This window comes from Cydia pomonella, chromosome 1 (genome assembly GCF_033807575.1).
Source record: "Cydia pomonella isolate Wapato2018A chromosome 1, ilCydPomo1, whole genome shotgun sequence".
Taxonomy (NCBI): domain Eukaryota; kingdom Metazoa; phylum Arthropoda; class Insecta; order Lepidoptera; family Tortricidae; genus Cydia; species Cydia pomonella.
This window is the reverse complement of record NC_084703.1, coordinates 34,651,290-34,676,214: the sequence shown is the minus strand read 5'-3', so window position 1 is coordinate 34,676,214 and position 24,925 is coordinate 34,651,290. Positions and strand designations below refer to the sequence as shown.

The 24,925-nt window shown below is 38.2% G+C and overlaps 1 protein-coding gene across 4 annotated transcripts in view; it reads left to right on the top strand.

Moving 5' to 3' along the window:
- Positions 1 to 24,925, top strand: part of LOC133520951 (NAD(P) transhydrogenase, mitochondrial-like) — a 35,144-nt gene that overhangs the window by 6,999 nt on the left and 3,220 nt on the right. For all 4 annotated transcript variants that reach the window (XM_061855685.1, XM_061855676.1, XM_061855667.1 and 1 more), the window contains exons 4-20: positions 681 to 821; positions 1,323 to 1,445; positions 1,694 to 1,881; positions 6,086 to 6,241; positions 7,226 to 7,430; positions 7,810 to 8,016; positions 8,382 to 8,462; positions 8,652 to 8,797; positions 9,429 to 9,517; positions 9,597 to 9,681; positions 9,954 to 10,067; positions 20,940 to 21,106; positions 21,444 to 21,581; positions 22,140 to 22,357; positions 22,618 to 22,769; positions 22,952 to 23,105; positions 23,374 to 23,478. In XM_061855685.1, the coding sequence (XP_061711669.1) occupies positions 681 to 821; positions 1,323 to 1,445; positions 1,694 to 1,881; positions 6,086 to 6,241; positions 7,226 to 7,430; positions 7,810 to 8,016; positions 8,382 to 8,462; positions 8,652 to 8,797; positions 9,429 to 9,517; positions 9,597 to 9,681; positions 9,954 to 10,067; positions 20,940 to 21,106; positions 21,444 to 21,581; positions 22,140 to 22,357; positions 22,618 to 22,769; positions 22,952 to 23,105; positions 23,374 to 23,478 (2,469 nt within the window). The remainder of the gene's footprint in view (positions 1 to 680; positions 822 to 1,322; positions 1,446 to 1,693; positions 1,882 to 6,085; positions 6,242 to 7,225; positions 7,431 to 7,809; positions 8,017 to 8,381; positions 8,463 to 8,651; positions 8,798 to 9,428; positions 9,518 to 9,596; positions 9,682 to 9,953; positions 10,068 to 20,939; positions 21,107 to 21,443; positions 21,582 to 22,139; positions 22,358 to 22,617; positions 22,770 to 22,951; positions 23,106 to 23,373; positions 23,479 to 24,925) is intronic.

The window sequence follows — 24,925 nt, the reverse complement described above, 5'->3', positions numbered from 1 at the left end:
AGACTCCCTATGTTTGCCGAACTTTAAGGGTTATTAAACTCTTTAATTAAAAGGGTAGAAACTTACTTTCTAGAGATCGTTTATACATACAGTATTGTCAAATAACACGCATAACAAAATCATACGCACAGTGAGACCGAAAAGTTAATTCCACAAATGGCGTGGCGCCTAGTGAAACCCTAGCAATGCTTCGATTGCTCGGTAATTATGAAGTCTTAATAATACAGTTAGTTCACCCCTTCAGTTGATTACTATCTACAGATAGAAAATATGAGAAAATGTCAGCTACTTAGTTCTTATTTCCGTCGTCTTTTCCACACGCCGCCATCATTGGCACAGGCGAGTCAATATGCTTGGGCTATACTTTTTTCTTTACCTGTTATGTTAACATTTAACATGCAATTTTGAACTCTCTCCTACTTAATAAATTTCGTCTGCACTGTCACATTGTCTTTTATATTGGCGATGGTGGTTCAAAACAGAGCCCGTGCCATCAATCGAATAGATAGGTGCATGGACTTAGTTCAAATAAACACTTTTAGCAAAATATTCGGTCAAATATAGAACTTCATGTCCAAGCAAAAAGATTTTTACCTTAGTATTAATATTTTATCACATATGATTAACTTCGGATTTTTTTGGTCATTTGCGGCAATGACAACTTCTTTGCTTTGTTTCAGATATCGTTCTAAAAGTCCGTCCACTTTTAGATAATGAACTTCCAAATATAAGGAATGAAAGTACTTTAATATCATTTTTATACCCTGCTCAAAACCAAGACTTAATCAAGAAACTTGCTGCCAAGAGGATTAATGCGTTTGGTAAAGTATATTTTAGAATTCTTACGATAATCATATTCAAAGAGATGTAGGAATTAGTCGGTTGATGTTAGTGCTATCTATTTCTTTCGTGTATCTATATAACAGGCAATATTAAATTAAAATGTCGGATGTAGTCGAGAACTTTCGCTGAGGTCGATAGATGAGGGCAGCGCACGAACCGTAGTTTTACAGATCTTACAACCCAGCCAAAACCACTATGATTAATTTTGCTTACTGGTTTGTGCTTGCATTATTCTGTGTAGTTTTATTATTTCCCATTCACTTATTTTATAACGAGGCAAACTGGTGCATCTCTTTCGACATTTCTGCAAAAGTATCAGTAAGTATGAATGAAAATGTAAATAAGACCAGCGGCGATAACGATTTACTATTTTCTCGCGTAAGACGCGAGCGTGTAGATGAAGATCTCGCGTGAATAAAAGAGATTCAAATAAAATCTCGCTCATTTCTTCTCGTTGATCGAAGCTTATTTGTTGGCAGCAATGGACTGCGTGCCGCGCATCAGCCGCGCGCAGGCTTTCGACGCGCTGAGCTCCATGGCCAACGTGGCCGGCTACCGCGCCGTCATCGAGGCCGCCGCCAACTTCCCCAGGTTTTTCTCTGGTACCACATAATTCATTTATATTGTGTATGATATAGTGGTTCTAATACTTAACAAATTGTTTCAAAGAACCTGGTCATAATTGACGTATACTTCAGGCTTCAGGATTAAATTTAGAGTGATCAATTGGTGGGAGCGCAGCTACCCTGACTCCTGAAGGAGTGTACTTAGTTTGGATTAAGTATTAGAGACTGGTATAATATTAATAGTGACGCCCTAGATACTGTATTTACCTATACGCCGTACGCAGGTCAGATGACAGCGGCGGGACGCGTGCCGCCGTGCCGCGTGCTGGTGGTGGGCGGTGGCGTGGCGGGGCTGGCCGCGGCCGCGCAGGCGCGCTGCATGGGCGCCGCTGTGCGCGCCTTCGATACGCGTCCCGCCGTGCGCGAGCAAATCGAAAGTCTTGGCGCGCAGTTCATAACTATGGATGTTAAGGTTAGTGTGCGTATGTGTACACCATGTGTACTCGTACAAAGGTCTATAATGCAAGAAGGGTATTCAAATATTGAAGACGCCAAGGTTTAATGGTGCAATGACATTGGGACGTTCCGGCATTGTTTTTAGTGAACGTCACGACACGGTGTGACTGCACCGTAATATAATTCAGATAATTTGGTTCAGTTTCAGGCAAGTGTGATTGAAAAGTATGAGGTAAAGCGATAATGACTTATTGCTTGGATTCATTATATTTTTTACATCACATTCCAAGGCACCGCGTCAATGTGCTTTCCTTGTTTTCATTCAGATTACCACATATTTTCTTAGACTCATTGTTACGGTCGCTGGTTAACTGGTTGATAATGATAATACAATCAAAAAGTTGTCACGCAAGTGAACTTTCTCGCTTATGAAAATGTTTGTATGTATTGTGTAAGCAATGAGTCTATATCTTCGCTTCATTCGTATTTAAGCGACCGTGACACGGATTGTGACTCTTGGAGACCCCATCTCTAAGTATAATTTGTTAAACTATGTAATATTTTAGTTCTGACACTTAGAGACATTTATACTTCTAAATAATTTTTATAATATAGTTTTTTTTTTTAATTCGATAATAAGAGACTTTTTACATCTCTAAGTAATTCTAATACATTCGTTTGAACTGATATTTGCAGTTAGTTGTTTTTTTATATCTGTTGTTGTTGTATGTCAATTCCATGTTGACGTGTAAAAGTGCCCTTTTGGCGTATTTGCTGTATAAATGTTGTTGCATTAATAACCTGAAAGAATATAATACTAATCGGAACTGCACTGGACATGCCAAACCTAGAGACCGCAGACCACACGGACACTGTATTTATGGAGCCCTTCCTTATGAAGTGCGCGAAGTATTATCGACGAGCAAGTTTACTTGTAAAATGCTACGTTGCAAGCAGCATTACTAATATGCATCTCACACCTTTTGCTACTAATATTTTTATTTAATTAATTGAAATTAGAATCGGCACATTGGAAGCGCATTTATTTATACCTAGTCCTTGATAAGTAATTGCAAGCACGTGATTAGCGCATATCAAGATCAAAAATATCTAGACCAAACACGCGCAAAGCACGCAGGTGCCACACACCCTTCTCGTAACCTCTCGGCGTCCAGGAGTCTAAATAAATACAGATTATCTTTTCAATAGCTTGAATAATTAACACGGGCATCAATTACTCATCTCATTTACATATGCTTGACCAATCCTTTGCTATTGTTTTGAATATTTTGGGATTAGCAACAAACTATAACCGTCGCCTTGTACTACCTTCAAAAAGTTGACACAGCACAACACGATACAAGCTTAACACTATAAGATTGTGGCATTTACGTAATAAACTTATTTATGCATAATTGTTTTAATTGCATTAGTTTTGAATATAATACAGAGGATAAGAAATAAACCGATTATAGTACAAGTTGTGACAGTTACAAATAACCTGAAGTGGGGTGAGCACATAAATAATATAGTCAAAAAGGCAAATTCGTTCTTGTATGTTATAAAACGCTCCTTCCAATGCATATCTGTTGAAGTTTTTACCAAAATTTATAAAACATATGTCCGCCCTTTGCTCGAATATGCTTTCCAAGTATGGAATCCCTATTTTGTCAAAGACATTGACCTTTTAGAGAGTGCGCAGCGAAGAGCCACCACGATTCCATTTAAGCTCAAACGCCTACCTTATGAAGAAAGGCTAAAGGTGCTGAAGCTGCCCACACTTAAAGCCAGGAGAGCGAGAGACCTTCTTGAGTGTTTTAAGATTGTTATGCACTGTTACAATCTCCCCGATATTCACAAGAGAACGGTCAGCCGCAAGACCCGAGGTCACAGCCTAAGAATTGTTCGCCCTCCCACTACTACTAAAGCTGCATATCATTCTTTGTCCAACCGTGTCGTGGTGGCTTGGAACCGTTTACCGGATAGTGTTGTAACTGCTCCCTCGGTCAATGTTTTTAAAAACAGATTGGACAAGTGGCTTTTAAAAATAAGTTAGGCTGATGTTACTTACTGATGTGATACGACTTTACAAACTTTGAACTGTATAATACAGGACACTGTGTGACGCTCATCAGCTAAATAGCTGCTCGCCTATAATTATATAATAATAATAATATCAATTTTAGGTACAACTTAAAAAAAACATAATAATAATAAATTATATAAAATTAAAACTAAAATATAATAGAACTTAAAATAAACTTATAAATAAAAAATGCTCCCCCAGGTCACCTTCATGCATTATGGTACCCAGAAGGCTGGCAGCGTTACCTTTTTGGATGGCCAGGCTTATCCTCTGGCCGAGATAGCTGCCAGCCCTCCGGTCACCTGAGGTGTCTGTTAGACGCTGGGAAATTTCCTTGAATATTATTTTTGCGCTAGGCCCCCACGGTCCCAGAGTTTCTACGCCAAACGGCGCAAATATATAGCCCTCACCGAGGACAGCATATTTGCGCCGTTTGTTCTGTTCTGTGGTTGTAGCCGCAGCTCCCGCCTTGACGGAGGTCGCCTGTAGGTGGGACGGCGCGAGCGTATCAACGCAAGTGGCGTCCTCCTAAGCTTCCACGGAATGAGTGTCATGCCGTCGGGTCGCTTGCCGTCGTCGCGTGCGATACCGTTCGGCTCTAGGATGGCCGGCACGCTAACGGAGGCAAGCGCCCTCCGGATGACATCATTCAGGGAGGCATGGCGCGAGATGCGGCCCGCGCTTCTCTGGCAGGACAGTCCGTGGTGGCCCAGCTCATCAACATAATATCAATTACGAATGTGAAAGTGGGGGTTCTTAATAAAGCTGTCATACCTAACTATAAAGAACCTAATAAAAATCATACATGCTTGTTACCATTTACAGTTAAATATAATAAAAAAACAAATCATTCACCACATTTTCTAATACCTGGACTTTCGGTGTTCTCAATTTTCGTACAGTCTAAAATAAAGGGCGTCCGAAGTCCGAACCTCTATCAAGCTATAACAGCCACATCCAGAAGTAGGATCCGTTTATTCGTTCGGGAGCAGAAGAGATAACATGTTTTTCTGCGTACCTATATACGACTGGGAATACAAGTATTAATGGTTTCCTATTGTAACTTTTATAACCTATAGGTACCTGGTGTGTGCAATGTGTATGATATGCCCTGAATAGGATGAACACGCGCGGTTTACTCTAATATGTACTCGTTCATTTAGTAGCTGCTGCCGATGCCCAGCTGTTGACGATGTTACATAATATTGTTTGATATGTCGGTGTCACTAATAGAACCGACCACTTTGATAAGATGTTTTATTACTCTTAATAACTGGTTGTTTTGTTCGTATTTGTTCACAGTTTAAAAACCCACATATTTAGATGTGAATACCTTTGCCTTTACCTCTTAGAAAATATACCTATAAATTAAAGTGCTAAACCCCTTTTTTTTTTTTTTTTTTTTTTCACGGAATGATATCTGATCACGATGCACAATGCAACGAGGGCTATAAGTGTGGTGTTGTATTTATTAAGATAGTTTTACGTGTTTGATAAATTGATTATAGAAGAAACATAGCTAGCAGCTATTTAGTCAGGTTATGCATTTTATCCAGCAGTACTATTGCTGGGATATAAACTAAATATCAATCGCAAATGAAAATATAAATGATTACGCTTCGTGTGCCTGCTTGCATCTGTTGGTTAAAAACTCCACGTAATATTGTAGGTATATTATATTTACTTTATGATTTGCATGCTATTTGGGATAGATAACATATGTGTAATACAGTACAATATGTAATAATATTTGCTGTGGTATTTTACCTGGCCGAACAAATCGCAAAATCAAGTAAATATGTTAAATCATGATTCATTCAGCATTATCGATCGCTAATACGCATTTAGGACACGGATAGTGATAGTTTTATCAACAACGATGAAAGCTTTCTCTACGCATAATTTTAAAGTGCCGCGGCCCTCGACGATACCTTGTAATTTGCAATACACAGAACTGAGAACTTAGCCATAGCTATAGCCTATCTTAGTATCTATACCCAACCTATGATCATTTAGACGAAATCCTCTTACTTTACAGCACGAAACCAGCGCCACTGCGTATGTATTTACGTAGTAATTAGGCAGATACGTAAATGGTGCCTTTGCGCTATTTCACCAATAATTGTTTGTACAGGAGGATGGTTCAGGAGAAGGTGGCTACGCCAAGGAGATGAGTGAAGACTTCCTTAACGCCGAGAGAGCCCTGTTAGGAAAGGAAGCAAGAACTTCTGATGTCGTTATAACTACTGCTCTCATCCCGGGCAAGCCCGCGCCCCTGCTCATTTTGGAGGTTTGTTCATTTCCTAGTTAAAATACTAATTATTTTTTGACATGAATGAAATTGATTTATGGATAAAAAAAATAGCAGTTAGTATGAGAACATAACAACAAACGTATATTTAAAGGAAATCAATTTAGAACGTGTATTTTAAGTAATGCTAAGTCTTTAGTTACGACATATAATCAGATCTTTCGGGTTATTCTCACTAGGTACCACCAAGTTATTACCAGCGGTACCTATTTAGCAAAGAAAAATAATTCCAAGTAGTTACCGCCAACCAATCCACAACTGACGATTCGTAAACTTTATTGTAAATCTTTTTTTTTGCTTTAATCCAATGGTATGGGTTAACGTTGGTAGGTCTTTCAGAACGAATAAGGGTCTGTCTCCAACAACCATTTTGTAATAAAATGAATGTAATGAATATTTTCGGAAGTGATCGCTCCGAAAAAAAAGTGTCTAACTTTTGAACCATTGTCCAAAAAATCGTAAAAATCGAAAGCTATAGCGGACATGATCATGAGTCCAGCCGTTTTTGAGTTATTGCAAAAAGTCTTCTCTTCTTAGTAAAAACGTACAAAGCGCTGCGAAGGTTCTCCCTTGTGCTTATAATGTACATGATACTTACTAATAGCCCCCGTTTAGCCTACTACAATGGTAATGTACGGAACCGTACACTGAGCATGGCCCGACATGCTCTTGGCCGATTTTTATTACAAGCTTATATTTAACTTGCCCTGTTACTGTTACTATGTATGTCAGAGTAGAGGTATGTAATTACTTAGTGTGGGTCAAATCTTGGAAGCTAAATTTGACCCACGCTGAAGTTTTCCACATAGTGTGTAAATCGGATGAAAATGCACAAACTAATTGCGTTTGGGGTTGTTACAATTACCTCGATGAGTATTAATACTGTGCAAAGAAAAATTTTTTTTTTTCTAAAACTTGTAATTATTCAACATAATAAATTGCAATCTTGCTCAACTACCCTAGGACGCGGTCCGCGACATGGCAGCGGGCAGTGTGATCGTCGACCTGGCCGCGGAGATGGGCGGCAACGTGCAGACCACCAAGAAGGGCGTCGTCACCACGGTGCACGGAGTCACGCACATCGGGCTCACCGACATGCCCAGCAGGATGCCGGCGCACGCCTCCACGCTTTACGCTAACAATATCTCTGGACTGCTTCTTAGCATGGGTTGGTATTTAGAATTGTCACTAGCAGGTAAGCATGGAGTTAAAATAATGCATGTAAACTAGCAAACCCGTGACGCGGGTCATTCGGTTGAGTGGGAACTCTGAGTAAATTCACAGGTCGAACGACTGCGTCAATCATTTTCTATACTTTTAATATCCGAATGAATAGACTACAGCGATATTGCTATATGGTTACACGATTGAAAGCGCTCAATAGAAAATCGAGTCGATAATTTCAGATATTTGCCACGGCCCACCTCCCATTTCAATCAATTTCGCAGAGTATACTAAATTTAAGAGATAGGTATTGTAATAATTGTGTTTGTTTTACAAATATTAGACGTGCTGTATTAATAATAATTGTATTTTATATAAACCAGGCACAAACGACCACTTCCACATCGACCTGGAGGACGAGGTGACGCGCGGCGCCATCGTGCTGAAGGCGGGCGAGCTGCTGTGGCCGGCGCCGCCGCCGCCCAGCATGGCCGCCGTCACCGCCGCGCCCGCCGCCGCCGCGCCAGTTAAGGTGGAACCGCCCAACCCTTTCAATGACACTCTCAAGGACTCCTTCTTGTATTCCACAGGTAAATAAACCGATACTCACGTGAGGTTTTTAATGAAATTTCATGCAAAACTGCAGACCAAGGCCGGGAAGGTGCTCTCTTTTAAATTTCATTTCACATATATTTGTGACACTGGCATCACCGTCATGTCATTCAGCCATTAAATTTACTAAGCAATATTTGCTGTTTGGTTTGTTGTGATATTCTGCCCTTTTTTGTGTTTGAGAAAAGCACTATACATTAGTTACATTACATATCTCGGCGTAAAAAGGGGTTGCCGGCCTCATAACTATCCGGCCTCGCTTGTTGTGTAGCATTGTTTCCCCAAAATATTACATGAAAGTACCATTTGCTTCTCTCAGATGACTGAAATGTTTTATGTTCAGGGCTGGCTTCGCTAATTGGCTTGGGCATGGCATCGCCCAACCCTGCATTCACGACCATGACCACGACACTCGCTCTATCAGGTATGTACCAAAACATTTAATTACAAACACAAGTAAATAATCCGCCGAGGCATTGTGGCCGCGTGTGCATTGTGTCTTGCAAGGCACATCTACACAGCTGCTTGGCGCCGCTATTTCCTAGCAAGGACGACATTTCTGTGTGACCTACCTATTCAGTCGGTGACCCATTTGGTCTCTCTCATTCCTTAGGCGTGGTGGGCTACCACACGGTGTGGGGCGTGGTGCCCGCGCTGCACTCGCCGCTCATGTCCGTCACCAACGCCGTGTCGGGCATCACGGCCGTGGGCGGGCTGCTGCTGATGGGCGGCGGCTACGTCCCCGAGACTCCGGTGCAGGTACCGATCACGACACTCGCAGTTTTGCGCACCTACTTTAAAATTACGCTTAGAAACACAGCTTTGCGTTTTATAGTGCGGTTTGCTAGCTAGGTACTGTATCAGTGAACCAAATGATTAGAATTAAACCGATTTTAATTTTATTACAAATTATTACTCCTCTCTGTACCGATTTTGTAATTAACGATTAGCAGCGTTGATATGGCGTTAAATTTATTGTTTTATTTAGAGATATTAATTCCACAATTCAAAAAAGAATAAATGGTGAAATTAACTTATCCTTTTTTTACCTATATCAACTAACTTATGTAAACTATTATTTTAAAATACATATACGTTTTAATGAATTACTTTATGCATGAGATTGTTTATATGTATTTGGTTTGGTACTCAGCGTGGGGACTGGGGACCTTTAACAATGGCAAAAGTATTACTCAATATTTATTATTTTTATGTCCTATCATTGTAAAACCTTGTTGCTCAGTTTAGAGCTTGCAAATATATTTTAATCTCGTTGCCGTCTGTGGTAGACACTTGAATACAATACACATTAACAGTTCCCAAGCTTGGTCACCAAACAACCTGTATTTTTTTTTCGGTTTGTGTTACATGCAGTTTTTTTGTTTTGTAGTGGTTAGCGAGCACGGCCGCTCTCATCTCGTTTGTAAACGTGTTTGGTGGATTCTTGGTCACCCAGCGCATGCTTGACATGTTTAAAAGGTATTGGTTTTGCGCAATGGCATAATATTGCTTATGTTGTTTGCTAACGGGGAATTACTGTACGTGTGGTCTATTTCAGACCCGGTGACCCCCCAGAATACGGATACTTATACTCCATCCCAGCAGCGGCCTTACTTGGAGGTTACCTAGTTACAGCAATGCAGGTAAGTAAGATAATCATATAGTAAAACACATGTCACTACTAATTTACCTTTCTTATTAGCATCGGTGTAAGAAATTAATGCTAATTCCTTGCCATCCCATAACATAAGTCAGGCCCGCAAAATACAAGAAGAGGGTAGGACGCTTACCTCTCAGATTAAGCAAAACAATAACCTTGTTCCTAATAACCATATTTGTTCCTTTACCCTTTGGCACTGAGTTCATTTGTTTTAGAAGCTATATTATATATGCATATTACTGACCGTCGTCGCAGGGCTACCCCGAGGTTCATCAAATGGCGTACTTGGCGTCCTCGCTGTGCTGCGTGGGCGCGCTGGCGGGGCTCAGCTCACAAACCACGGCGCGCAAGGGCAACTATCTCGGAATGGTAAACTTAGTTTCATGTTTGCGCGCTATCATTGCCAACCTTTGTGGACGTAATACACCACGGACTTGACGATGCTAAGACTAAACTGTGACTCCATTACAAGCCGATTTTTCTCGTACTTTTGCTCACACGCACACATTCACAACTCGAGTGCCAAGCGGTGAATGGCTCAAATCTGACAAGTGAGTATGTGTGCATGCGAAATCGGCGTATCATGAAGTCACAGATCGTCGTAGCGACGTGCTGTCCTTGTATTCTTCGTCGACTACGCCCATATCAACTTTTATGCTTGCGGCTATTGTTCTGACTTATCATATCTACCTAATATTTTCTGATACCTGTTATGAATATGCATATATTTCAATGTTTTGGAACCTTTGATTAGAAAAGGTATTTTAAGTGACCCGTTTATTGTAATCTTGATGAATGTATTCCCGCGAAAGAAGCATTTATCTTTTCATTTCTCATGCTCTACGAGTAAAAGTGGGTCATTGTTGTTCTATGAAATGTGCAGAATGTGATACGTTTCTGCACTAGATTATTTTACACCCCAAGTACATATTTTATTTTTACGACAACCATTAAAATGTGGTTTTAAATAGATTTGTTGGACAATCTCTATTTTAACATTTAACTCTCCATTCCATTAATAGCGATACTTTGAAAGTACCCTTAAGAGGTACTATGTAGGTTGATACTTAGTCATGTTTTTATAGTACACATATTTTACGTTCCTCGTATTCGAAATAAAAACTAGAGTGTTTAACTCGGGTGAAAAGCACCATTTCAGTCTCGGGACTATTGGCCCTCTCACTGCATTCGAGCGACAAAACTACCTTGACAGAAATGAGTGCCTTACATCCCGTGGTTTACTCGGTAATATACAATTTTTTTGTGTTATCCTCAGAGATGCGACTTATTTGAAATACTTGTATTTAAAATGCAAATACAAAATGCAAAATACCTATTTTGTATTTTGTATTTAAATACCTTTTAAAGAAAACTATTTTGTATTTTATTTCAAATAGTTTTTGGGACCTATTTTCTATTTTCAAAATACAAAATACTTTTTATTAGGTAAAGTAAGTAGGAGTTACAATCTCCTCTGACGATACAATCCTTGCAACTCTCTCATTCTTTTATGGCGACCGGTCTGGCCTAGTGGGTAGTGACCATGTCTATGAAGCCGATGGTTCCGGGTTCAAATCCTGGTAAGGGCATTTATTTGTGTGATGAACACAGATATTTGTTCCTGAGTCATGGGTGTTTTCTGTTTTTTTTTGTTAGTTTATTTATTCACTATGAATTTTTTGAAACAGGGTTTAACACAAAAAGCCACTATTGTAAACTTCTAGGGTTTATGTAATATGTTCCTGTCGAAGCTGCTATTGTATCTATTGTTTAAATATCGACCTTATGTATATGTATTTAAGTATTTATAAATATTTATATATATCATTTTTTATAGAAATATATCAAGAATACCGAAGACCATTATACACAGCATTCATTGATTACGCTAAAGCGTTTGATACAATATCACATTCCTCTATATGGGAAGCTTTAAGCCAGTGTAATGTAGACCCTACATACATAAGAATTATAAGACACATTTACGAAAATTGCACAAGTAGAGTCAAATTAGACAAACTAGGACCTGATATACCAATAGATAGAGGCGTCAGGCAAGGCGACCCGTTGTCTCCAAAATTATTCTTAGCAGTACTTGAATCAGTAATCAATAGTCTCGACTGGAACAATATAGGAATATACATCAATCGTAAATATCTGAACCATCTGCGGTTCGCGGATGATATTGTACTAATGACGGAACACTGCGCTCAGCTAAAATACATGTTACAAACTTTACATGAAGCTAGTGCAAAAGTCGGTCTAAGAATGAACTTTCAAAAAACAAAACTTATGACCAATAGCGCTCAAAAAGACATAACCGTTGATGGGACGCTACTAGAGTATGTAGACAGCTATATCTACCTAGGTAAGCAGATATCATTTAACAATCATCGTAATGAAGAAGAAGTAGACCGACGAGTAAAAATAGCTTGGAATAAATACTGGAGCCTAAAGGAAATCCTGAAAAGCAGTATGAATATGAAAATTAAGAAAAAAGTTATGGATATGTGTATTTTGCCTTCACTGACTTATGCAAGCCAAACGTGGCTGTTTACTGCAAAAATTAAATCAAAAATAACTACATGCCAGAGAGCAATGGAGAGAAGCTTGTTAAACATGAAAAAAGTGCAAAAAATACCCCACATAAATATAAGAGCTGTAACAAAACTAAAAGACGCCCTCAAGCACGCTAAAGTACAAAAATGGCGATGGGCTGGACATGTAGCCAGGCTGTCTGACTCGCGCTGGACCTTGAAAGCTACCACCTGGAAGGGACCTGCAGGCAAACGACGCTCCGGCAAACCAAACAGTCGTTGGACTGATGACATTAATAAAATAGTTGGTAAAAACTGGAAATATATAGCTGCAAACAGAGATAGATGGAAGTCCTTGGAGGAGGCCTTCACCCGATGAGGGGTTCTTGTCCGCTACAAATAGTTAATCATTTGTTTATAAAAAAATAATATGTTACTTAATATCTAAAAATTGACTGAACAAATAACAATATAAATTAAAAGAAAAATGACATACCTACTTAAATTATGTAAACGCTGACTAAAAATCAATGTAATGTAATGTAATCCTGGACTCGAAATAAAAGGCTTTTTATTATTATTATTTATTATATATATCATTGTCTAGTACCCACAACACAAGCCTTATTGAGCTTATTACTGTGGGACTTAGTCAATTTGTGTAATAATGTCCTATAATACTTATTTATTATTTTAACATGGAACTGGTGAATCTGTTTAGTAACGCCGCAAATAACCACAAGCGTAGCGAGAGATTAAAAATGTGGAATCTTAAGCGTTGCAAGGGTTTCAAGGCACTAGAGGTAAACAAACTTTTCTGACCTGGTGAAACACAAACGAGACGTTTTCACCAACCAACGAGAGGTATATACTAGCTGTAAAACATTACAAATCTAAATTAATGCTTTTAATAATTGACCATTAAAATAAAAATGTGGAATCTTAAGCGTTGCAAGGGTTTCAAGGCACTAGAGGTAAACAAACTTTTCTGACCTGGTGAAACACAAACGAGACGTTTTCACCAACCAACGAGAGGTATATACTAGCTGTAAAACATTACAAATCTAAATTAATGCTTTTAATAATTGACCATTAAAAACCATCACTTAAAAGTCCATTCAACCGGTAAACATGAGGAGACGCAAAATTTGCACTCTAGAGAACTGATATAAACACTATTTTTAAAGAATAAAGAAAGCCTTTCCAACTTGTAAATTCCGAGCAATACTAACTTTTTAATTCGGACTAGGTATTCACTATTTAAGAGTACCTTTTATCGCAACGTATTTGTATTTTAAAAAAGCATTTTGAAAATACCTATTTTGTATTTAGTATTTTAAATACAAATTTGAAAACTATTTAGTATTTTGCATTTGAAATAGTATTTCAAGGAAGTATTTGTATTTTGTATTTAAATACTTTTTATAAACTATTTTTAACATCTCTGTTAGTCTCGTGAGCGAATCGCGGCGCGAAGCGATTACGAGTGTGGAGTCTTGCAAGTTCGCGCTTCGCGTCTCCTTTGATGCGGGCCAAATACCGACAAAAAACGGGGAATAAGGCGCGAAGGCGTGAACAATCTGCGAAATCGACACGAGGGCCATCCACACTCGCGTTCGCGACTTCGCGCCTCGATTCGCACACGAGTGTGGAGGGCCCTTAACAGCTTTTTCAACACACGCTCAAAACGACGTTTTTATTCCACTGATTTTTGGGTCATAATCCTAGACGCGTGCTTTTTCAGTAAATTATAACACACGTGCTTTTTCATTATATTATCCGACTGAGTTAAGAAGGGAACTGATTGCCAATGATATGCATGTAAACGGAGCCTTCTTAATTTGGTCGAGTAATACATTTTTTTATAACCAACTATTAGGTTTCAAATGTTCGTTCAAAGAGGTTTTATCACACCAAATATAATTTAAGATTAAATTACCTCGTAAATTACATTAATGAATAAACATAACATTTTATCGATTTGATCTCCATCCGTCGAATAGAAATACGAAAATATTAGCTTTTTTAAATTGGCTGTTTGTCGATTTCGTACGCGCCTTTGCCTTGCGCGTGCATTGGAATCGTGCGTAAAAAAAATAACGCGCCAGCCATTATCCGTATTTGTCATAAAATTGGAATAGTTTTGCATTATGGAAGGTAGATGCCTCTACCTTCCATAAGCTGGAGGCTCGTCTTGTGCCTCGGCCACAGCCCCTAAGCTCGTCGAGCTAATCAATTTTGAACACAATCGACACGCTATAAGGTTTGTAACCGAATGGTCACCGGCGAGCCCCTTTGACTCGTGCCCAAATTAAATTTTATATTGTATGTCCATGTGCCCAAAAGACCGCTCCGGACGCGAGCCCGGCGAGTGGCGAGACGAGCCACGAGCCCACAGTTTGATAACATTACATACACGTATCGCGGCTCGGCTCGCGACTCGTCTCGCCACGCGAGTGTAAAGCTATAGTGCCAATTACATCCACACTTTATCAGGCCTGATATCAGACCCGATTTCGGGCCTGAAAAAAAATATCTTTCCGTTTCACCAAATATCAGCACGTCGTTTACAATATCTAAAATGTAAAAAAATTGTTCATATGCAAAAATATCAAACATTGACCATTTTTGGCAATAAGAAACAAAGTATTTTTTACTTTGATATTTGGTGAAACGGAAAACGATCGATATCGATGATTATTATAAAAGCGGCACTTGAGCGCCAATCATATCCACCCTTTCCGATTTCGGGCCCGAAATCGGAAAGGGTGGATATGATTGACGTTCAAGTGTTGCTCAAGTGCCGCTTTTATAATAAGCCCCATTTTTAAAACAATTATGGCCTGGATGAGAGTCCTTTAAGCCAAATAATCTGTGTATTCTGTTTGATGTAGCCAGCAAGCGGTTGAAAAAAAAGCTGGCAATATGGTTATATTGCCAGTTTTTTTCGATATCATTGTTGAAATCCTTGAAATCGATGCGCAACTAAATGTTTTTATAACAACAAAGAAACCTACAAATCTTCTACAAATGCTTAAAAGAAAATTTCACTATTATTACAGCTTAAACTGTTATAAAATTCTCCGCCAAGTATCGATTATAGAATCGAAATACAAATCTTCACAATGATATTTGCGGGCGGTGTAGGAGAGGGGCGATTAATCAAGTCAAGTGAAGGGGGGAGACGGAGCTAGAGGGAGACACGAGACTGGAGAGAGTCAGAGATGTGTGAAAGAAAATGTAGTGACTGCTCGTAGTTGCGGGGATGTAGTTTTGATAAAAATATAGCGTTATTGACATAATTATCAATACACAAAAAGTGAATTATAGTCTAGCATTTCACAAATATATTTACAGCAAGTGTCTCTCTTTATATTAATATTTTGGTTGGTTTTATAATACGCTTGGCCCGGGTTATTGACGTTTCAATAGAGGTATCTACTTGGAAAATTAAGCTTCCGAATGCTGTTTGTGTACAATATTTGTGGGCGTGTGAGAAGTCAATAAGAAAATCTGATACCGGAGAATTATACATTTACGTTGTGTTTGGTTAAAGTTCGTAAATTTTTTAGTGAATTTAGCGTTTCTCATGTGGCAAACCGGATTACCTCACCGTGGTGAAAATGTGACGCTGGTATAATTTAAGGTCAGTGTTAATTACGTTAAATCTTACCGAAAATAATACATGCATATATGCACATTTAGCTTCATATTTTTAGAGATGAAAAATTACAATTTACAAGTGAATATTTTGTACCTACTATTTAATTCTGTGTAAAAAACGGTTTTTACCTGCACTATAATATAATCTACCCACTTAGAAAAAAAACGTTAAACATGTGGAGACAAAAGTTGTAGATATGAGTGATAATACTGATAATGATAAGGTTTTGTTACACATTTAATTGTTTAAAAAACAACATCTCACCTATTTAGGGCCTCCACCCTGCTGTTTCCAGACTTGTCCAACTTTAGAGCCTGTTGGGTGATTTAAAGTACTTTTAGGTAAAACTGGTACACTTTGTATTCCAATCTAATTTAAGTATTGGAATAAGCAATAAAAATAATATATCAATTTTTCCTTTATTGGTGATTAGGGAATGCAATCTCGTACCAAGATTGGCGATTCAAGATCTTTATTGAGATTGAGTGTTCCGAGATCAAAACAAGATCAAGATTTGACAAAGTAATTAAAAATATGTTATTTTGATCAATAATCTATAAGAATTCCATATATTCTACTTATTTAGGGTATGTTATGTTTATTATATGTATTTTAAAAATAAAAACAACAAATCAACATTAACAAAAAAATAAATTTTTTTTTCACAAGGAATTACTTAGCTTTTATATTTGTGTCATTAAACCACTAGTGAACTTAACTTCACTTAAGAAACTGCGTAACAATAATAAAGAAATGTGAAATTCCCGAATTCCTTTTCCCATAGTGCATTTATCATGATTTTTTACATGGATCAATCTTTCAACCTCAATTATATATTAATATCGATCAATTATCGAATTAATTGAGATCTCGTGCGATCTTGAAATTGCAAGATTGAGATTGCATTTTCTATTGGTGATGGTCTTTGTTTGTAGATCAACAAACACATGTTTGATTTGCCTCTCCAAACAATAAATTAACCTGTTAAGAACACTTCACAAATGAATAACACTATAAATCCTATATTTTCTTCATAAATAAGCATTTAATCATAGATATCTACAAATTTAGTTAAATTTTTTATTTTATACTAAAATTAAACAAAATACAAAATAAAAATAGGACTAACCTAAGGGACAAAATTATAAACTAACTACAAAAAATGGGCTTGAGCTTGGAGTATGTTGAGAAAGCTGGCAGAGTTACCACACCGGATGTCAATCCCTATGCGCTGGACATGAAAGTAAGAATTAAGAAGGTGTATCTTATACACGCGGTCTATGAAGGATATATTCAAGAAGAAAATACCAATGAAACTCAAAAAACTAGCCTTTGACTCATGCATTCTACCATGCATTCTCACAGGAGGTCTCATCAAACAAATTCAAGTATGTCAACGGTCAATAGAGAGAAGTGTCCTTAACATAAAGTTATCCAACAGAGTTAGAAACACAGAGATAACAAGAAGAACTAAACTTACAGATGCAGCAGTACATATATTGAAGCAAAAATACAATTGGGCAGGGCACATAGCCAGGATGAAAAATAACAGATGGACAAAAATAGCTATTAATTGGAATCCAAAAGTTGGCAAAAGAAAAAAAGCGGCAAAGTGCGAGTCGGACTCTCCCATGAAGGGTTCCGTACCATATATGACATAAAAAAAACTACTTGCTAGATCTCATTCAAACCCATTTTCGGTGAAAGTTTGCATGGGGGGGCGTCCATTAATCGCGTCATATTGTATAGGGGGGGGGAGGGGGTCAGCAAAAAATCACCAATGATCACCACAGGGGACGGGGGGGTATGGACACGTATCACGTGTATTTTTTTTTTCATCTGTGCTATACTGTATTATAGTCAATAAAATAAAAATAATAGTTTTCCGCCCTTATTATCCTTCACGTGTACTTAGGTTCATTTGTTAGAAAATATCACCAAAGATCACCATGGGGGAGGGGGGGGGTCTAAAACAAGCCAAAAACGTATGACGCGATTAATGGACGCCCCCTAATGTACATTATATATTTTTTACTTTTATCATTCTCTTATTTTTGAAGTTACAGGACACACAGACATACACACACACACACACACACACACACACACACACACACACACACACACACACACACACACAGACATTTTACCACTTTGGAAGTGTCTCTCGCGCAAACTATTCAGTTTAGAAAAAAATTATATTAAAAACCTCAATATCATTTTTGAAGACCTATTCATAGATATCCCACACATAAGGGTTTGATAAAAAAAAATTGAGTTTCAGTTCTAATGTTTGGGGAACCCCCAAAATTTATTGTTTTTTTTTTCTATTTTTGTGTGAAAATCTTAATGCAGTTCACAGAATACATCTACTTACCAAGTTTCAACAGTATAGTTCTTATAGTTTCCGAAAAAAGTGGCTTTGACATACGGATGGACAGACAGACAGACATGACGAATCCATAAGGGTTCCTTTTTTTGCCATTTGGCTACGGAATCCTAAAAAGGGCAAACCAAAAACAAGATGGGGAAAAAGACCTAATAGAAACAATAGGAAAAAACTGGAAATAAATGGCAATAGACTAATATATAGATGGATTCATTTACTTTAAAAGACACTGCACCTACTTAATCTTTCTGGTTTAACCCATTGGTTGACTGGTAGAGAATGCCTTAAGGCATTAAGTCCGCCATTTGTACCTTCATGTATTGTGCAATAAAGATTAAATAAATAAATAGCCAAAAATGTAAGAAAAGGCAAATACCTAAATATAATAGAAAAAGGCGATTCGGAAGAGGCCTAGGTCAAAAGACCTTACGAACTTGCTTATAGAAATAAAAATATAATAAGTAATTGTTAAATATAATGTCAACAGTTCGTATAATAAAGGCTTTAATAATAATAATAATCTTAAACACGCCACTGCTCCAACTGTCAATAATATGAAATCCCGATTCCTACAAATTTTGTATCTTAATTTGTATTTAATTTACACTTTATAATAATAATAATAATAAACCTTTTTATTCCTTAAATAAAGTATACAATATATTAAAAACATTTGTTTCTTTAAATTGTTGAAACTATGAAGAGTATGTATATGAATATTTGATGTTTTATTTAAGGTCCCGTTCGGGTAAAGGTCTCCTCCAAATTTTTCCAGACACTTCGGTCTTTGGCTATCTCTGTCCAGTTTGTACCGGCTACTTGATATATCTCATCTGCCCACCGTTCTTTTGGCCTTCCTTGTTTTCTCTTGCCTACTGGACCTTTCCAAGTTGTCGCTTTTAGTGTCCATCTTTTGTCAGAGTAGCGAGCTATGTGGCCTGCCCACTTCCATTTGAGGCGTTTAGCATGTTGTAAAGCGTCTATAACATTTGTTTTATTTCTAATATCAATGTTTCTTTTCTTGTCTTTAAGTTTGATGTTCAGGATGCTCCGCTCCATAGCTCGTTGACAAATTTACACTTTACATACTGTTTTTATTTGCAAGGTAGGTAGGTACTAAATTGACAGCCCATGGCACCACTCAACCATACTGCATTTGTACCAATTTTATATTGAAAAAAATCGCAGATCAGTTGGAAAATTGGGACAATAATTACCATTTTACCATCTGCACTATAAAGATAAGTTTTAAATAGTAAATTAAGTTTTTTTTTATAATCAAAATATAACAATTTTTTTTTATAATTAATTCATTCAAAATAACTTAACTATATAATAATTAATAGCATAGTATTTATTTGTTTATTTATTTGTAGTGATTTATTTGCTGGCAGTTGAAAGATCAAATATGTATCAGTCTCACAAATCGGTAGGTATATACAGGGTGTCCCAAGACTATGGGACATCAAGGGATAATACCTTAAATATTGTAGATAGGATATTTTGCTGAAAGAAGACTTTATTTTATTTTTAAAAGTCAGTAACATTGCATTAAAAAAAAAAAAAAAAAAATATAAATATTATAGGACATTATTACACAAATTGACTAAGTCCCACAGTAAGCTCCTATTTACTAAGTAATACAGTCGACGGCCAAGATACGTTCACATTTTTCGTCTTATTACAAACGAGTAAGATGCACGAGTAATTTAAACATATAGGTATCTTTGACGACAACTGTACAGTCTAAATCAAATATTATTGAACTAATTATCCCATGCAGCAAAATAAAAGCCAATAGTAATCACGAGCACAATACAAAAAACCAACCTTAAAAACCATCACTTAAAAGTCCATTCAACCGGTAAACATGAGGAGACGCAAAATTTGCACTCTAGAGAACTGATATAAACACTATTTTTAAAGAATAAAGAAAGCCTTTCCAACTTGTAAATTCCGAGCAATACTAACTTTTTAATTCGGACTAGGTATTCACTATTTAAGAGTACCTTTTATCGCAACGTATTTGTATTTTAAAAAAGCATTTTGAAAATACCTATTTTGTATTTAGTATTTTAAATACAAATTTGAAAACTATTTAGTATTTTGCATTTGAAATAGTATTTCAAGGAAGTATTTGTATTTTGTATTTAAATACTTTTTATAAACTATTTTTAACATCTCTGGTTATCCTTACTATTGTTGATTAATTATTTATACTTCAAAATGTAGTCGTTTTTTCTTAATAATAATAATAATTCAGCCTATATACGTCCCACTGCTGGGCACAGGCCTCCTCTCATGCGCAAGAGGGCTCGGGCTATAGTCCCCACGCTAGCCCAATGCGGATTGGGGACTTTACATACACCTTTGAATTTCTTCGCAGATGTATGCAGGTTTCCTCACGATGTTTTCCTTCACCGAAAAGCTGGTGGTTTTTTCTTGCTTGTTAATAAATTATTTTCAAATGACACAAATTCGAAAGACAATATTCATGTCTACAATTTATTATAAAGTTGACAATACAACGTGGCAAGTCGGGCTTGCTTTTCACTGATTACACTATTTGAAGGTTCTTTAGTAATATTTTACGAGGTTGCTAATATGCTCCAAGTTTAAAATGTAATTCCAAACGTTATTTGATTCGATAGATTGGCGTCGCCGGGGGCATCGCCGCGACGTTAGGCGCTTTGACGCCTAGTGCCGAGGTGCTGGCGCAAATGCTGGGAGTCGCCGGCATCGGTGGATTGCTGGGAAGCACAATCGCCAAGAAAATCGAGATTACAGACCTGCCTCAACTTGTTGCTGGTTTCCACAGGTAGATCAAATGCATATGATGACTCTAAGCCAAACTCATCGTTTTGCGCTGGTGTTTAATTAATCTATTTAAATTGTATACATATTTATGACCTTGATTGTACCACAGCGAAGTGCGGATGTGCACCGCTAGGCAGCATGTGTGAAATTGCCGATTTTTTCATTACAGCATGCATTTAATGAAACGTAAAAAAGCAATGCCATTATTAATTTATTAAATTCGAGTATCATCCGCCAACATGATTCCCGGCTTCGTTTAAGTTAGAACAAAATGTGTTGTGTTAACTTGGCATTCTTGTTTCGGATAATCGAATGACGTATTAAATACTGTATTGTAGTTTGGTGGGCCTGGCCGCAGTGCTGACGTGCCTGGCTACGTACATGCACGACTTCCCGGCTATGGCGCTGGACCCAACGGCCGCCACTCTTAAGACCTCGCTGTTCCTCGGGACCTACATCGGTGGAATTACTTTCACGTAAGCTGGCGCCTTCTAACTGTTGACTTATTTATTATACAAAAGTTGTTAAGTCTAAAAATCCTGCCCCCGAGTTTGACACTCGAAACTATATGGCGCTATATGTTTTTGCTTCTAACCGAGCTTAGAAAAAGCTGATCAAGAATTAGCCGGATAAGGTAAATGTCCGTGTGCTCGTCACTGTCTTCAGTATATTCATCTTTAAACTTTCATCATAAGGAACTGAGGTGACAGCAGGACAACTTTTGCGCATTACCATGTTGAGCATTTTTCAACCAGTCGCATTTGCTCTTTGACATTGTAAAATAACCTTTCCCACCCCGTTTTATATGTAATATAGGTATACAAATTCGTATTTTTTTTTTACTAATAATTATTTATTAAAGCACTCTATATTTATACTATACTACTTCTATTGTTTTATTAGTATAGAACTCTAACAACATTTTGGTAGTAAGTATTGGGAATAAATAATATTCTGTGGCTACTTAACCATTATCTTTTAAGTAGGTATCAAGAAGATCGATAATATTTTCATTGCTTTCGGTATGATTTCAGCGGTTCGCTAGTAGCGTACGGCAAGCTGCAGGGGTCGCTGTCGTCGGCGCCGCTGCTGCTGCCGGGCCGGCACGCCCTCAACGCGGCGCTGCTGGCGGGCTCGCTGGGCTGCGGCGGCGCGCTGCTCGCGCTGCCCGACGCGCCCGGCCTGCCGCTGCTCTCCGCCGCCGCCGTGCTCAGCGGCATACAGGGGCTCACGCTCACCGCTGCTATCGGAGGCAAGTCTTATGGCCTTATTGACTGATCTACTTTATTTTGGAACTTTCGCCATGTGACAATTTTCTGTTAGTGTATCAAACGCATAAATTAGAGTTTATTAAGTCTATAATTGTTCGGTCTCCAAAAGTACTAGGTTATAGTTGTCTTATTTATTACATCTAGCAATACCTAGTTCAACAAAAATCGACGTAATTTGATTACAGATCTTGTTCTAGTTTAATATGGATGAGAGGGATATTACATCTTTTGAAATACGCAGGAGCTGACATGCCGGTGGTGATCACAGTCCTGAACAGTTACTCGGGCTGGGCGCTGTGCGCCGAAGGCTTCATGCTCAACAACTCGCTCATGACCATCGTGGGCGCTCTCATCGGCAGCTCCGGTGCCATTCTGTCCTACATCATGTGCAAGGTGCGTAATTAGCTTATAACAGGCATGAGGATGACAGAAATAACACAAAAGCCGGTCGGGGGCGCGCCGACAGGGCTGGCAGTTTGGTTGGCAGATTTTGGACCTTATTACTAAGTTAATATACGCGACTTAACTAAATGTCTATTTTACTAGCATGAGAAGTGACAATGTAATAATTGTAGGCGATGAACCGCTCGCTACCCAACGTGATCCTGGGCGGGTACGGCGTGACGAGCAGCGGCTCGGCGCGGCCGGCGGGCGCCACGCACACCGAGCTCAACGTCGACTCCGTCGCCGACCTCATCTCCCGCGCCTCCAACATCATCATTACACCCGGTAAACAAGCTATTTCGATTGTAGAAAACCTCATGAACACAACATTGGTTTCGGCATACTTACCATTCCACATTGAGAGCTGTACACAATTTCTTGTAGTTCTGTTTGCAAAGTGGAAGGATGATTTGTAATAATATTCCAAACTATTTCATCATCTTCAAACCTTGCATGGTTTGATTAAGTACTTGTACTAACTGTTCAGTAAATTCAATACCACATGTTCTACACTGTCTACAACTTGTAATAATTTATACTCTTCGCCCCGTAGGTTACGGTCTGTGCGTTGCCAAAGCACAGTACCCAATCGCCGAGTTGGTGGACATGCTTAAGAAACAAGGCAAAAAAGTGCGCTTTGCGATCCACCCTGTTGCAGGTAATGTAAGATGGCTGAATAACCAAGTCATGTAGTTTTCTTTGTTTACATTGCTTTATATATTTCAGATACTATCAGTATGGATACAGACTACTTTTTTTGTTCTTAGAGTAACGAATTCAAAGATTGAACTTAGAATTCTAATACAGGGTGGGCCAAAAATTCTTGTAGATTTGGAACATTGATAAAAATAAAACTATACGTGTTAACAACAATGAAATACATTTTATTTTTTAAAAATTACATCATTCAGGTGGCCCCCGTGTCGTCGTTGGCACTCTTGCAATCGACTATGCAAACTTTGAAAAACTCGCTGGCACATACTGCGGAGAATCGCGGCTATCTCCTCGCAAATGTTTCGCTTTAATTGAGCTATAGTCTTTGGTTTGTTCAGGTAAACTCGACTCTTAAGATATCCCCAAAGGAAAAAATCGCAAGGTGTTAGGTCGGGGCTCCTTGGAGGCCATGGGATGTCACCTCTGCGAGAAATCAATTTGTTCGGAAACATTTCTTTGACTACCGGTAAACTCATGTTCGATGTATGGCACGTTGCTCCATCTTGTTGCATCCATGTCCTGCTATTGTATCCTTAAAATTCGTGCAACTGCGGTGCCAAAAATTCTTGCAACATCTTCAAATACTCCATTGAATTAACAGTTACATTATTTCCTTGATTATTTTTAAAGAAATACGGACCGATTAGGCCCTTTGCTGATATGGCAGCCCATACTGTAGTTTTAGGCGAATGAAGCGGCTTTTGGTGTTTAAAGCGAGGGTTTTCTGAACTCCAATATTGACAATTGTGTTTATTTACCTGCCCGTTAATGTGAAAATGGGCCTCGAACACATTCGCAAGGCTAGAGAATTGCTCCAGCATAGTGTCAGCCATTAATTTACGATGAATGTAATCGTTCGGTTTCATTTCCTGCACGATTTGAAGCTTGTATGGGTGCAGTTTTAGGTCCAGATGTAAGATTCGCCGAAGACTAGATCTTGTTTTAGCTAGAGCCGCTGAACGCTTACGCATAGATGATTCCGGATCGTTCCTTACAGAAATTTCAACCTCACGTATGATCTCGTCATTTCTTCTTGAACGTGGTCGTCCAGTTTGCTTGATAATTATTGTCGACCCAGTTTGCTCGAATTTCTCGATCCAAGATTTAATTAAATTATCACTTGGACACTCGCTTACATGGCGTAATCCGTATTCAAGTCTAAACAGACGTCGTACAGTAACGTAGGAACCGTTGTTTTTATAAAATTGCTTAACACAAAAAGCACGCTGTTTTCCCGAGAAACGCTCCATTTTGAAAAAAAATGCACGAAGTGACACATAATTTCCCGCCATTTTCTCGCCTCTAGCTTTGATACTCGTAGTTTTCGAAAAATTCAGTGTTGCTACTTGCAAAATTTTTTGGCCCACCCTGTATTATAGTATAGTTTATAT